The following is a 16673-nucleotide window of genomic DNA, read 5'->3' on the forward strand; positions in this document are numbered from 1 at the left end:
CAAACTCGTGGCTCCAAAGAGGCCATTGGATATAGTGGTGGTGGTGGTGGTGGTGGTGGGGTTACCCTAGGGCTGGTTTAATTAATTTTCCTCCTACTGGGAGCAATAGAAGGGAAAGGCTTTTTTAAAAAATAGAAGGCCAAAACAATATGGGAATACATCCCACCCACCATCTTCTACTCTGCCAGCACATAGGAAGTAGCATTCATCCTCCAGAGATTCTCCCTCCCCTTCTCCCTTTGGATTGCTCTGTCCATTAATATTGCTATCAAGATATTTTTAGGGCATTCCTAGACAGCTAGTTGTGGCAATACAAACCCAGGTATCATATTTAATTACCAGTAAAAATTTCTTTCCCCAAAGACAACTTGATGGATGTCTCCATTTATTTAATAGTGACTAATAAAATACAATAAATGTTGAATTAGCACAGGAAGCAGGGCTGAAAGAGATGCTGCTCTGAGACTCCAGAGAATTGCTGCTACCACTGAGCCAGATCAAGGGTGGGCAATTTGTGTCCCTCCAGTGTTTTAGCTTGCATTATTTATTTATTTATTTATTTATTGCATTTATATCCCGGCTTTCTTTCATAGTGGAACTCAAAGTGGCTATATGTGGTTCCCAGGTGGTCTAACCTCCAAGCACTGACCAGACCCAGACCTGCTTAGCTTCAACAAGGTGGCTGACTCATGTGCTTTCAGACCATGCTTTGGGACATAAGTTGCTCACCCCTGGGCTAGATGGACCAACAGTTTGACTGCAATGGCAGGTTTGAGTCCTATGGTGATGATTTAATTTGTACCTTGTTTGCCCTTTTTTAGTGGAAAGGTAGGGAACAAATTACATAAATAAATACCTGACTTCATAAGTTCAGACAGTCATGATTCACATTCCCAGAAAATAGCAGTTTAGCAGTTTATTTCATTGCCCAGAATTCCACAATCATTTTGAGTCATTTAAGCTTTCCAAATTGCTGGAAGCAGCTCTGGTGCCTTCCAGATGTGTTGGACTAGATACATTCCAATACATCTGGAATGCATCTTGCTCAGAAAGCCCTGGCATATAGAGTAATATAGTTTATATTTTAGGTAAACTCCATAACAAAAGTTTTTGATTTTATGAATTAATAGAAGTATAGCTTCCAAATCGTGCGAAATACTGGTCCCCCTCTATTTGGCACTGGTTAGGCCTCTTCTTGAGTATTGCGTCCAGTTCTGGGCACCACACTTCAAGAAGGAAGCAGACAAGCTGGAGCGTGTTCAGAGGAGGGCGACCAGGATGATCAGGGGTCTGGAAACAAAGCCTTATGAGGAGAGATTGAAAGAACTGGGCATGTTTAGCCTGGAGAAGAGAAGGCTGAGGGGGAGACATGATAGCACTCTTCAAATACTTGAAACGTTGTCACACAGAGGAGGACCAGGATTTCTTCTTGGTCATCCCAGAGTGCAGGACACGGAATAATAGACTCAAATTACAGGAAGCCAGATTCCGGCTGGACATCTGGAAAAAACTTCCTGACTGTAAGAACAGTATGACAATGGAACCAATTACCTAGGGAGGTCATGGGCTCCCCCACATTAGAGACATTCAAGAGGCAGCTGGCCAGCCATCTGTCAGGGATGCTTTATGGTGGATTTCTGCATTGAGCAGGGGGTTGAACTTGATGGCCTTATAGGTCCCTTCCAATTCTACTATTCTATGATTGTATGAGTTCTATATGTTCTCCGCTAAAAGAACAGTTAAAGATGACATGGCCAGAAATTTGTATGGCTTTAAAAGGGGTTGGATAAATTCCTGGAGGAGAAGGCTGTCAATGACTACTAGTCCTGATGGCTATGTGGTACGTCCAGTATCGGAGGCAGTAAGCTTATATACACCAGTTGCTGGGGAACATGGGTGGGAGGGTACAATTGCACCTGTGTCCTACTTGTGGGTCCTTAGTGAACAGCTAGTTGGCCACTGTGTGAACAGAGTGTTAGACTATATGGACCCTTGGTCTGATCCAGCAGGGCTCTTCTTATGTGCTTATGACATCATGTGCTTTAAAAGAACTTGTAGATAGATAAATAGCAAGAGATATCTTGCTTGTGATTAGGTGCACATTGTAAAGTACCCCTTGAAAAAACTCTGCATAGAGCCAGTGTATTCAAGTATTTCCACTGACCTAGAACACTTGTAACACTAAATTTCAAAATGAGATAAACTGGTTGTACTTGACTGCTATTTGTTTCCCTATAGATTTTTACTAGTGGGTCTTGTAGTTCTTCATGAAACATAATTACAATTTGATTTATAATTTAACTTCTGGGGAACCGTGATATCTGGAGAACACTCATTTTATCTGATATTTATTTTTCTCAAAATTACTAATTTAAGAGTTAAGCCAATGAAAGGAGAACTCTGAGTTGCTTCCATAATACAAAGCAAAAACGATGAGTAACTGTTCAATTATGAGAAGTTATTTCTCTATGGTACCTGTTCTGGGTGCCTTAATAATGAATTAATGGGCATGAAACTCATGCTTTGAAGTGGGATCCAAAGTGAATAAAAAAATATTAAATGTTAGTTAAATGAATGTCTGCCATTAAATTGATGGATAGCATTATTAACATTTGAATTCTAAGTATATAGAAGAAAAGGCGTTGCTCAGGCAAAATTAGCATGGCTTCTGCAATAGAAATCCTGCTTCAGTTTGGAGTTTTTCCAATTAGCAAGGATGTAGAAATGATATATTTCCAAGTAATGTCAGGGATTATTAGAAAAGGGTCTGAAAATAAAACAGCCTATATTGGGATGCATTTGTGGAATGTGAAATACTGTGTACAGTTCTGCATGGGTCATCTGAAAAAGAATACCACAGAGCTGGAAAAAGCAGAGTGAGGGAACCAAAATCATCAAGTAGATGTGGATAAAGTAGATAGAAATCACACACAAACACACACACAGCACTAGAACTCATAGTCACCCAATAAAGTTGATTAGCAGTAGATTCATGGTACATAATTCACCTACAGAAGTTGTTGACCCAACAGTGTGATGATGGCCACATCATTAGATGGGTTCAGACACTGACAAGTCCTCCATTAATATCAAACGATATTACCCATGGGATGTACTTGGTTTAAAAGGTTGCCCAAATGCAGAATTGGTAAGCTTCTAATTACCAGTTACTGGGGCAAGTAGCATGGCAGGACCATTTCTTTCATACCCTGGATGTGGTTAGCAGCTGTGGAAAATGGAATGCTGTGCTTAATGGATTTTGGGCCTAATTGAGTATGGCTGTTGTAATTAGGCAGGGCTGTTGTAATTGTAATTAGTTGGAATACCCCCCTCATTTAAGTATCCAAATTACAAGGTGCAATGTTGGGGGGGGAGGGCATTTAGATTATTTTCAAGGAGCTCAAAGTGGGGTAAATTTACTTCTGGCACTCATGGCTTGCCTGAGAGCTTGTGGCCACCAGTTATCTTCATGGTTCCTCCCTCATAATACCACATGATCATTCCAAAGCTACTCTGATTGCTGCCTGTTAACTATTGAGCCATATACAAAGTTATGTCATTATCCTATAAAGCCCTAAACAACTTGAGACCAGCATACCTAGCAGACCGCCTTCCCTTATATGCACCTGGATGACGACTACGATCCTCAGAGGAGGTCTGCTGGCCATTCCGAAACAAACGGAATGCTGCCATGAAGAACCTCGGCTGCGGGCCTTTTCTGGAAAACCCTCCCTCATGCGGTACGGGAGGCGGAAAATGTAATAGGTTTTAAATACCTCCTAAAGATGTACCTCTTCACACAGACTTTCCCTGGACTGTGATTTTTCTGATTTTATATTGCAATCTTAAGCTTTTAACGTTTTAAATGTATTGCATACTTACTGTATTTTTATGGTTTTAACTGTGCACACTGCCTGGAGAGCCTTGCCTATTGGGTTGTATAAAAATGTAATAAATAAATAAAATTATTCTGAATCCAATCAGAGTGAGGGTAATGCCTGCTGCCCTCAGTCTAAGGAGAATAATGTGGTGCGGGATACAAGGGGGCAGCTACCAGCTACCAGGAGAGTCAGGATTGACATCGGCAGGGCCTCTAAACAAGTGATGGTAGTGCAAAAAGTTAAGCCAGGAGATGTTGTTTTTTCTGCTAATCCCGTAATTCTGAGCAGAAAGTTCTCAAAACCTTGGCCGCCCTTTCTGCTCTGCAAAGTGAATTGGAAGGGGGGGACTATTTTCAAGGGAGGAGATGCAGGTGAGAAGAGAGGTACTTACATATTGTTTCATACTTCCCCATCACAGCACAGCTCTTGCCCACCTAGTAAGGGTTCCAGAACAATATTTCTGATAGGGGTGTGTGAATGTGTGTTTGCTTGCTCCAAAGACAAATTAGGCGTTACAAGTGTTGTTGAATGCTTGCAAAACTCAAAGGATTTTTTGAGTACCAGCTATCAACAATTATTATTATTTAACCACTATGCCCCCTTACCCTCCAGTCATCCCCCCTGCTACCACCCCCCACCCCCCAAATTGACTTGGAGAAGAGATAGAGCAATTAACAGGACAACTCCAGGCCCCATGATCTCTTGGCAGGAAATTGCACTCCATTATAATTTGCAACTAAGGAGCCCTGATGCCTGTTGACTCCTTCTTTTTTCCCCAAGATAAGCTTTTTGGTTTGGGGAAGGTGGGAGAGATTTTCAGGGAAGGCAGAATAATGCCAGAGATGGGTAACCAGAGATTCAAGGCTGACAGCAGTGGGATGCCTTGTGATGGCAACTGACAGCAGCACTGACAGGATCAGTGAGGCCACCCAGCTGGCTCCACTGGTGCCACCATTTTAATTCACCCACAATGCAATGCCAGATGTACTTTCAGCATTGTATTGTGGGGAAGTTAATGTGGTGACACCAGCACAGGCAGCTGGGTGACCTCACTGATCCTGTCAGCACCCAGCAAAAAAATGTGGTTCCAGATCAGACCACATGTCAGCATTTGCCTGAGGCAGACATATTCATGTGCTGGCTCTGCTGGAGTTTGCATATTGGATCACAACAGCCGAAGCCCCATTCCACACAGTTTCTGTTCTGAAGGGCAGAAGTGGGGACCAGGGCTTGAGCTCTCAAGTTTTTTGTAGGTAGTGAAGAGAGAGGGGGAAAAAGGTTTCTCTGAGTAAAAGAACCATAAATATATGATAAAAGAGAGGAGCATAATTTACCTGTTTAACTATTAGATCCTGACTAGGAGAGATATGAAGTTTATCTTCATTGTTAAATAAAAGGGAACTAAGGGTCTCTTCTAAGCCAGAGATTTGGATAGAATTTCATTAACAACTGAAGTGCAGTGACTTTGAGAGATCCTGATTCCCCCCAGCCCTAAGTCTCAGTCCAGCACTACTGCTAGCTAAAATCATCCCTTTTATATTTTTATTACATTATCTTGTAATGTGCAACAGTCATATCTCCTGAATTCCAGCTGCCTTGGGAAATGTCTCACTATGGCCATTTCTACACCTTCCTTTCCCCCCAGGATCGTCCCTGGATTATTATTATTATTTATTTATTTATATAGCACCATCAGTGTACATGGTGCTGTACAGAGTAAAACAATAAAATAGCAAAACCCTGCCGCATAGGCTTACATTCTAATTCCTGTGCATCCAAATGACACACAGGGGATCCCAGGAGCAGGCAGGGATCATCCCTCCCTTTTCCTGGAAATAATCCTTAGGTGTAGAAAGGGCCTATGTCTTCAAGGATTCTTTCTGCCACAGGAAAAATAAAATAAACATTCCCCTTGGTATGAGCAATCCCTTCACTGTGGAACCCACCCTAATTGAGTGAATATTCCACATTTCCCAAGAGGCAGGGCAGAAAAAGATTGCTAGAAAGATTACAGCGTGCTTAGGAGGCTGAGAGACCAACCTTTCTACTAAAACAGACTCTCGCCTGTAGTTACAACTGGGAAATCTCTGTTCACATTAACAGGGGAAAATGTGTAATTTGCTGACACTACAATTTGCTTTGAATGGGCATTACGCCTTGGGGAGATGTTTATGGTAAGACTAGATTGGTGTCAGCAAGCAGGAGCTACTGCTACTCCCACATTGCCTTGATGTTAGAATGATCCTCAATATTACGAGTTAGAAGAATTTTTTAAAGAAGTGCAGCTGCTGCTTCCTAGGACTGCTTTCAAAGGGGGAGGAAAGTCATAATTATCCTTCTTAGATGTTTTTATTAAAGCTGAGAGAGTTTTCTTACAACATATGGGCAGTGTGAGCATTGTGGCAGGATGGTTCCTTCCAGGCCACTGATTCCTAGGAGAGGCAATGATGATATGGAACACATACCATATGAAGCCTCCTCTCATGTGGCCTGGGGGCTTCTCATGAGGCCTAGGGGCAAAAGTGCAGTGCTCCTTCATTGGAGCACCAGTATGACATAAGACCACAGTATGGCAGCCAAGAGGAGGGATGTATGAGTCAGCAAAATCCAAGCTCCTTGAGGTTCTCCAAGTTTATTTATTTATTTATTACATTTATATACCACCCCATAACCAGAGCTCTCTGGGCGGTTTACAAAAGTTAAAAACAGTGAACATTAAAAAGTATACAAAATTTAAAACCATCAAAAACATAAAAACAACAGTATAAAAACAACGGTGTCCATTTAAAAACAACAGTTCATTCTGAGTCATATATGTATCAAATTGCAAGCTTTATTTTTTTTCCCTGCCCACATGAAAAATTGTGCACATTTAAGGTATGCCTCAATTGTAGGCAATTTTGAATGTACATATTGATTAAAATGTGTTTATGTGCATTTTTCAAGCACCCCAAGTAGACAAAAAATCTCTGGCAAAACTGATTAATTTTATTTAGAGTACCTCTTGTCTGATTGGAGTGCTCAGGTCGTGGTAGCATCCTGAGACTATTCTCCCTTTTTGTGTTAATCTTGGATGCCCACCCGCCTTGCACCCACCATAGCGAAAGTGGCTAGATTCTGCACAGCGACCATCATCTGTTGGAGAGGAGTGACAAATCAACATTGCAGAAGGCTTCGTACCTGGATTTTTCTTGTTATCTCTTATTGAAGTTTGCATAGTCCTATATTCGATCTTTGATTTTTAATTGTATTTAATTGTCTTAATTGTTCTGATATGCTAGTTACTGATCATAATAAAATCATTCATTCAAGTTTGCACATTTTTTCATGTGCATTTTTCAAACACTTTTTGTTGTTGTTCCACAAGCTCAGAAATATACGGACTTTGATTATAGATTGTGTTTGGGTCCGTATCCAGTTCTTAAAGGTGCAAACTGAGAAAATTCTAGTCAAAAGCAAACTGAAATGAATTTCTCATATATTCCAAAAGATTATAATAGGCCTGAAAGGAAGGAGAAAAAGACCCATGAGCCAGTGAAAGTCACAGTAGATGTAGCCTTGTGATGGATGCTTGCTGCTCAACAGTACATTTAATATGGTTTCAGAGTGCTGAATGTGTAAGGCATCTAGAAATATTTATGGTCAATTCCTATGCTGTCTGGATATAGCTGAGAAGTAATGGTCAACATGCATTGTGTTACATTTTCACAACACTGATGCACAAAAAAGACATATTCTTGCAATCTAGCTAAAGCAAAGCTGAGGTTAGCAATTCAGTTCGCCAAATGTCGAATGAAGCCTTTAGAGTGGTATCCTTCCTATAAGAGCTATTTTATTCAATATCTCATTGCTGCTAGATTTATATGCAAGTATAATTGATAACTACAATTAATCTGACAAAAGATAAATATTTATGGCCCTATTTAGCTGATGTTCCTGCTATTCATAAATATAAGCAACTTGTATAAGCTCCTTTTTTTTGACAAGCTAGCAAAATATCTTTGAAATGTATTCCTATGTTATCAAGAGTTTGTGCTTGCTTCAAGACGTTTAATTATCAGGTTTAGAAAACAGAAATGGAAGAAACAAGAATAAGATTTCTGGGTAGAGCTGCATGAATCTAGAACTCAGCAAAGTTAATATTTCCTCATTTGAGAAAGGAAATTGTGGAATTTTATTTGATTTATTTTTATTTTAGTTCAGTTGTAATCTCTATGTCTAGGAAAACTGAGGGAGGAACCCAGGCCTAATTTCACACATGACAGTGAAGGGCATAATACATGCAGAAGTGGATGCCAAATGGTGCTATGCCACTTGGTATGTATATTAAAAATTCTCATTAATGTTACCACTTGTTCTTACCTCCAAAGCTTTCACTCAAATTTGTTTTCAGAAACTACATTAGCAAGTGTTGGGAAGTAAAGTTGTTAAGACAGGCGTGAGAAATAATAACCATACCATCCCTCAAAAGTTTCATATTAACTATAACAGCTCAAATAAGTTCTTTGTCAACAACAATTGTTCCCACTGTTGTAACAATGAACAAAAGTTCAAGAAAAACATAGCAAACTATTTTTACATGGTTATGGAATGATTCATAATTTTAAACCTTCTAGGATATCAAGCAGGCAGCCTCTGCCTCTATCACTGATGTCCATGGCAAAGATGCCACTGAAGCTCACCACATCCGAGATCTCTTACAGGTTTGGGGAACTCATCATGTCCCTAAGAAGACACAAACATTAGAGCCCTAAGTAGTTCCCTAGTTTGGATTAAAATCTGGATTCAGGATTAGGCCTGACGATTGTCCTGCAGTTGGAGAAAATATTAAAAATCCTGTCAACTATGCCTCAAAATGGAGGACTATGGCCTTAGCTAGACCGGGTTTTATCCTGGGGGCAAACCCCGGGATCGTCCCTGTGTGTCCACATGATGCACAGGGGATCCCGAGACCATGGAGGGATGATCCCTCCCTTGCCCCGAGATAGAGCTTTCCCCTCTGGGCCCGTTTTTTCTGCGCTCCTGGGCTGAGCCCGAGACCGCAGAACGTGTGGCCCGTTGCCGCGGTTTGAGCCGGCTCCGTGCGATTCCTTGCATGGAGACAGGAGCACTGCACCCATTGGGGGTAGGGTGGGGGGAGCGGGAAAAGTAATTAAAATTTAAAAAAACCTTTCCTTTAGCGCATGAGCGTTCGTGCACTCCTTTCTCTTTTTTAAAAAAATGGCGGGCACGACACCTATCCTCCTGAGGTCATTGCGCCTCAGGTGTAAACGGAGGAGGGATCTCGTGTTAATCACAACACGAGATCTTCCCTCCTCTGTTGTGGACTATGAGGTAGGTCTAGCTAAGGCCTATGAGTAGCTGTAACTTGACATGACATCACCTACCAGTGAACTAAGGTTCCAGATGCTGAAAGAAGCAAAGAACCTGCCCAGGGCACTATTGGATTGCTAGCTCTAGCACAGAGGTCTCCAACCATTACTTTTCTTATTAACAATGAGAATATTGGTTTTTCATTTGGCTCTTTTTTGGCAATTGTCGGAATACCTCTGTGTATCAGAATAAAATGAGAGCTGAGTTGATACGGATTTTTAATATCTTGTATAAATGACTACTATCCTTTTTTGCTTCTTTCTTATTTTTCTCTTATGGATTTTTTTTAAAAAAAAATGGGAGAAGGGGTGCTATGTGTGCAATATAAATGGAAAGAATTACTTCTTTGCATGCTGTGAAAAAAGTGCTATAGGTCCTATAGTATAGGAGCTTCACTAGAAATGAAAGTAAACCCTTGACTCTATTCTGGAGAAGTTTGGGCAGAGACCAGACTGCTTCTATAAACCTTAATGCATTGAGGTATCTGACGTGGATTCCAACATACACCCTGAGTATACATAGGGAGCCCACTCTCAGCCCCCCTAACATGGCAAGGTTGGTGGTGAAAATAACAATCCCTAGCCATGGCCTTGGAGCATGTGAGGTATAGTGCAGCAGGTTCTGATTCTAACATGGTTTATTCTGTAGCTGATACCTGGAGTTTTATTCCAGCTGGGTGGGCTGATCTTTGGTAGTACCTTCAAGTCTCAGAGCACAACACAAACATTGAGAAAGTAGTGATAGCACAATGTACGTTGTAACTGCAGAAAAAGAGCCTCCTTGCCTCATCTCCTATGTATGTACTGAACAGACAAAAAAATGGACTTCTGAAATCCACATCAAAGTTTATCCACAACTTTGCCTAAAAGCTTACAACACAGCATTGACGACAGTTTGTAAAACTGCAGGTGATATCTGTTTAGTCTTTATAGGGTTAGGGTTAGGGAATTTCATGACAGCCTTTTGACAATTTTTTTTAAAAAACAAAACTTTATTGTGAACAGAATGGTGTGTCTCTGTGTGTTTCCATTGGTAATGATATCTCAGAAGCTGCTAGCATTTAGAATATTTATATTAACTTCATATTAACTTTATCCAACAAAAAAGACAAATTTCAAATTGCGATGCCAAATTTCAGTTCCAAAATTCAAATATCAAAACTTGAGCATTCATCAAATATTTGGATATTTGTCCTAGTTTGAGTGTGACTGGTTAGATCCTAGCTTATAGTTTAATATTCTCTTTGATAAAAAAAACACAAAACCAACTGAAGATAACTGAATTGCTACATCTAAACATGAAGTATATTTCCATTTTAAGATTTTAAACTGTCTCTTGCATCGAATTAGTATATCTCTGAATTATTTGTAGGGGAGGGGGGAACTGAAGAAATGTCATCATTGCTTCACAGCATTTAATTTAATTCTTTTGTTTTTCCTCATTTATTATGCTTACATTATCAGGAAGTTGAGGTATGTATGAAATATATGCATAGTACATCTCTCTGTGTTGTTTTATACTTTGATTGGTTTTAATTTTTGTGAACTGCCCAGAGAGCTTCAGCTATTGGGTGGTATAAAAATGCAATAAGTAAATAAATTTGGACTTTTGTATGCAATATGTAAAATGTACATATTTGTATTTAATACTGTGTTTGAGAACATGTGGGGTTAAATCAAATGCTGGCATCCCATCAGCACACGGAAACGTCATGCAGAATGGTTTGCCTTCCCTGCAGCTTCCACACTGTAGGGAGGGGAAATGTGGGGGGCGTAGTGGGGGGGCTGCAGCAGGGAAGAGAGTAAAGGGAAAGTCATGTTGCATGAGCAGAAGACACTTGTGCAATCTTGGATTTCACCAATGTTCCTCAAATGTGAAGTCTACACTGCTACATGATGTCATCTTAAAACAATAAAAACAAAAGCATTAAAATATTGGAAACATTATTTTAAAAGGTTAAATTGAAAGTGTGCATATTTTACATATTTTACAGGTTAAATTGAAAGTTTAAGGTTAAATTGAAAGTATGCATATTTTACATATTCTACATATTTTAAAAGGTTAAATTGAAAGTATGCATCTTTACACCTTTTCTAAAGGGTAAGGAAGTGGGGATTCTCAAGGGAGACCATTCCATAGTTTGGGGGGCAACACAAGAGAAAGCCCTTTCATCTGTACCTGACAAACAGGCCTCTGTGGGTAATGGCATCCTCCAAAGGCCCTCCCTTGCAGATCTTAATACCTGGGCAGGTTCATAATAAAACAGGCAGTCCCTTAGATAGCCAGGTCCTAAGCTGTTTAAGGAATTAAAGGTTGAAACCAACACTTTGAATTGAGCACGCAAAGCAATTGGCAATCAGTGCCAGTCTTTCAGGACAGGTGTAGTATGTTCCTAATACCATGTATGCTTACCTGAGAGTCAGCCCCACTGAACACAGTGGGGCCTGCTTCTGAGTAAACATGCATAGCATTGTTCTCATCAGTGGTGAGAATAGGATATATATTCACTGGTTTGTCTAAATAAGCCTTCAGTTGATTATCGGTGGCCATGCTGGGATACATGGAAGGGTTGAGTTACTACTTATGTATAAAGTAGTAAAACATTTCAAGGGAATGCATGAAACTAAGTACGATAATATTTAGGCATCAAGTAGTTTAACATGCTTTCAGTTGAGATATTTCTTTTCAGTTTTTTTTGGTTTTTTGTTGTTTTGTTAAAGGGAACGATCCCCTATATAGCATCTGAGGGCTCATGGGATTGTTCAAATTCTCAGATCCAATATTGGAGACAGTGCTTTGAGCTCAGAGCTAGGAATCTGAGCCCCTTTCCCCTTGCAGCAAGTGCAGAAAGAACTGCACCAGCTGCCTCTCTGCTTCAGGGAAGGGGAAAAGCAGCTGTTTCGGTGGGTGGGGAGCAGGAGGAGAATGGGAGGCCAGGATACAAACTGTCCTGTGGCCTCTCTTTCCTCCTTCCCTCCTCCTCCGAGACACCCTATCTAGACAGACAAAAAAGCCCATCTAGAAAAAATAGAGGGCGGGAGGACTGTGAGCGAAAATGCATGGCAGGAGGAAGATCACCTCTACTGCTCATCCCACCTGTACTCCAAATTTGGAGGGTTACAAATCTCACAATAGGATTATGCCCTAATTTGGATTGAATTTTATATTGGGAGACATTAAAAACAATTAATTACCATTTCTGATAATTGGGGGTGTATTCATTAAAACTTAGTGGTGACTAGCCCACTCAAGATCACCCCTTCTTTCATTTTTTCTCTGGAAAAAGTCATGAATTCATGACTCAGCACCTGCACTGTTCAATGCAAGTAGCCTGCTTGCATGACCAACTATTGTTCCCTATATTGTTGGAACTGAATTTCTCATATTTCAATGTCCTAAAAGTTCTCATTCCCTTTCTGCCAGTATATGTTCATTTAAATGTATGCAGATCACTCGTTCTCTGATATTGAGGTGGACAGGTAATAACCAAGTATCATAAAAAGCCAGTAGGATCCTTAGCAGAAGTGTTGAATGAATATGTTGGCCCAATATGACATTCATATTAAGGCAGATTTAGCTACTCAATCACTAGCGTCATTGTACTTGGTGTAATACATAATTTTCAGTAATGATTTAAAGTTTATATTAGGATGGTTTGCAAATAGTTCCAGCATTTAATAGATACTCTCACAGTGCAGTCCTGCCCATTTGTGAGAGCTAAAATCTAGTGGATGTGCTTTGCCAGCTGGGAGGAGGGCCACCATGGTGGAAGCCCCTGCCCAAAACTACAATTAGCAGTTCTCCCACTTGGAGTGCCAAACATAATGCCCCAAAATGGGGGTCATTCTATGCTAGGGATAATTTGGAGCTGCCTTTGGATCAGCTGGATCCAAAGCCACTCCTTCCACCTCCATTCATCTGTAACTGTCAAAGCCTTCAGATCAGTATCTGAGAGCGTGATTCCTGAACAAAGCTGATCAGCTGCCTAGTGCCGTGGAGAGGGCCTTTTCTGTGGTAGCCCCATATCTGTGGATTACCCCTATAGAGAAATACATTTGGCCTTTTCCTTGTTGGCCTTTATTTTTTCTGTGTGATCATACTACATTTTAACATTTTTGTGTTGTTTTGTATGAGTATGTTGTTTAATTGACTATTGTAAACTGCCTTGGGGGTAGACTATTCTGAAAGGTGATTTTAAAATACATTAAATAATAAATGAATGAATAAATACCTTGATGGGTGCCCATCCAGGCTTCTCATCTAGGTCAGATTGAAGCTGGTATATTAAAAATTGCTATAAAAATAAAAACAACCACAATGCTCTGCTGGGATAAAAGGAGAAAGAAAAAGAAAAAAAGACTTCCCACCTGATGCCCAGTTCGATGTGGCTAGCAGAGCTGTGGATGGGGTGGTGAAGCCACTTTGTTACTCCCTATCCCCCACTTAGGATTTCTGAGAGTAAGCCTGAGAGTAATCACCATTGAAGTCAATGGAACATGTCTAAGTAGACATAAATAGGATGACATTGTTAGAGCGCAGTCCTATATTTACATGGAAGTAAGTCCCATGTGTTCAGTGAGATTTAGTGGGCTTTATAAGTCATGTTTATATAACCACCATGGTTAGGAATGGTTCATATGCCATGCTAGCCATAATGTTTAGCTCAAAATGGTTAACCACCATGGCTTAGTGCATTGTCTGAACAGGGTCATTCTCAGCTAGTGAATGGCAAGCTCCCTTGGAGCTTGCTGAGTGTTGTGGAATTGACCACAGGCCGCTGTCATATGTTCACATGAATGGAAAACACCCATTTACTACAGATGGCCAATGGCTGGTTGACCACTGTGTGAACAGAGTGCTGGACTAGATGGACCCTTGGTCTGATCCAACCAACATGACACTTCTTATGTTCTAATGTGTCAAACACTCCTTGTTATCATATTTAGTGAAGTCACAGAAGTTCATTATTCCTGGCCTGGTGAATGTCAGCAACTCATAGTACTTAACTACAATATGAAGTTAAGTACTAATAATTGTAATAAACAATTATTTATTTATATATATATATTGCATTTCTATACCGCCCAATAGCCGGAGCTCTCTGGGCGGTTTATGAACACCAGAGTTCTCTAGATAAGATATAATCCAAGCCAGAAGAGAATTCCACCTCAAACTTGCTCTCTCACTCCCACACCTACTTGTTCATATAATCCATTCTTCTCCCTTCCCCTTTCCTGGATGTGGCAGCAACAGGTAGGTTCCACCTTCCTTCCGTCCAAGTAACATATGGGTCACTGCTACAGTTCCCAGGACCCTAACACCTGCTATTGCCATGACTCATGAGCCAGAGACAGATGGAAGTATGGACTTACCTGCTGGTTTTGCCTCTGCTGTCCCAGCCTCATCCATCACATCCAGGGGTGGGAAAGGGGGAGAGACCTGCTGCCACTATAAGTACAGCTGCTGCAGCAGCCAATTAAGGACTTGGATTTAGAACCTATTACAGTCTGACACAATGGCTGTGTCATTGGGAGTGCAGTGGTCTCCAAAGACGGCTTAGAATTTGACTTGAAAATAATAAAGCTATCTTCTGATTTCTTAGGAAAATAGCTCTGTCAGATAAGCCCAGTGACAAATGAAGCCGAGAAGAGTTTGTCTATCATATGGCTTTGAAATTACCTGGGCCTATGCATTTGTTATTAAAACGATGGAGCTGTTAAGATAACACTTTTATTTTGCATTATGAAATATATATCTTCATTTTCTGTATTTTATTTAGTGTATATGTTTGAAAGTAGCATGCTAAATTTGTAAATCTTTTATCTTGAAGCCAGAGAATAATAGTTAGCTAATCATAGAAGAAGAGCTTTGCATATTTGTTTTTGTATTATTATTTTTTAAATAAAGCTAACTCAAAAGTACACTTACATTTTATTTTAACTGTTTGTTTCCTATTTCTTCCTCTTAGGATGATTATTTCAGAAACTGGAATCCAAACAAGCCTTTTGATCAAGGTAAAAAGTAATATTACATTTACTCTATTAAACTGTTTTGTGTTGTGAACATTACAAACAACCTTTTTGTTTTAGGAAGACTTAATCTATCCATTTTAGAATGTGGACATTTTTGCCATTTTTTTAGGGTTTGGACCCAGTCCCATTTAGAACATGATTCTCGTTTATCCTAACAGTGCCTAACTAGGACACTGTTTCAGAGTACAACATCAAATAAATTACCTGTTAACTCTCATGTTGATATTTAAATTCAGTGTGTGTTAATATACTTGACTTTAACTACCATTTATATCCAGTTATGGAAGTAAGTTGACATAGGAATACTTTCCTTAATGGCTCTCCTGCTTGAGGTGCTAAAAATGTGTTGCATATCTGTAAATGGGTGGTGCTTTCATGCTGAAATCACTTCTTCTAGGGTAATCTCACTGAATTCGAATCCAAACGTGTTACAAAAGGATCAGATGTGATTTGACGTGGAATTAAGACATCCTATTTTTCTCTTTTTTTTTTTACTAATTAGCTGTCCTATAGGGCTCCTTTGAAAACTGGGTGACTGATGCTCTCAGAGGGGGTGTTTAGCCATTTCATTTTGTGACATTTCCCGAATCTATATCCCTCTCTGGAACTGCCATCGATGGGTGAGGGAGACAGATTCAGATTGTCAGGTTCTTCAGAAAACTCTTGCTTTCGATGGGAGGCAAATGACGAGGCTTGCTAAGTAATTTACAAAGCTTTTATTAGGCAACAAACTTCTCTTCTATCTCAAGCAAGTCTAACTTCTTGAAAATGTCCCACTAGGGCAAAACTATGCAAACTAAGCAAGACAACTGTCAGCTCAAGAAGAATAGGAAACCACTTCCCAAATGTCTGTAACTTCAGGGAGCCTGGTTCTGGCGTAATCGATCTGACTTTCTCATGCTTTCCTTCGGCGCCATGCGTTTGAGCTTCTGGCTGACCCTAGCATCAGCTAGCTTGTCGGGGACGCTCACCTCTGGAAGAAACTTCACTTTCCACTGAGTGTTTTCCACTTGAGGAGAGGGCTGATTCCCAGCTGGGGAATCACCTGTGAGAGCTTCCTCCTCCACTGGTACACGCTGGCTGGTGTCTGGCGCTGTGTCTTCTAGTTCTGATTCTGATTGATTACCTGAAACATCTTCTCCCAAGACAGGGGCAGTAGTGTTAGACATGACACAGATGCACAGGAGGAATGGGTTGTAGAATCTGTTCCAGAGTGTCTCTTCCTCAAATTTCAAAGCTAACACATCACATCTGTCTGGCCCACAGTAACCAGTTTGGATAATCTAAGGATGTATTCAGAGAACAAATGTCCTGTGCAAATCATTGATAAAGTACAAAGAAATTACTTGCCAATATTCCCAGCAAAGATAGCTATGGATAGGTGAAA

General features: G+C 40.3%; 1 protein-coding gene across 3 annotated transcripts in view; it reads left to right on the forward strand.

Annotated features, from left to right (window-relative positions):
* The window catches only part of SPOCK1 (SPARC (osteonectin), cwcv and kazal like domains proteoglycan 1), a 512554-nt gene that overhangs the window by 158132 nt on the left and 337749 nt on the right, over window positions 1-16673 (forward strand). For all 3 annotated transcript variants that reach the window (XM_063120773.1, XM_063120774.1, XM_063120775.1), the window contains exon 3: window positions 15223-15268. In XM_063120773.1, the coding sequence (XP_062976843.1) occupies window positions 15223-15268 (46 nt within the window). The remainder of the gene's footprint in view (window positions 1-15222; window positions 15269-16673) is intronic.

Source organism: Elgaria multicarinata, chromosome 3 (assembly GCF_023053635.1).
Source record: "Elgaria multicarinata webbii isolate HBS135686 ecotype San Diego chromosome 3, rElgMul1.1.pri, whole genome shotgun sequence".
NCBI lineage: Eukaryota > Metazoa > Chordata > Lepidosauria > Squamata > Anguidae > Elgaria > Elgaria multicarinata.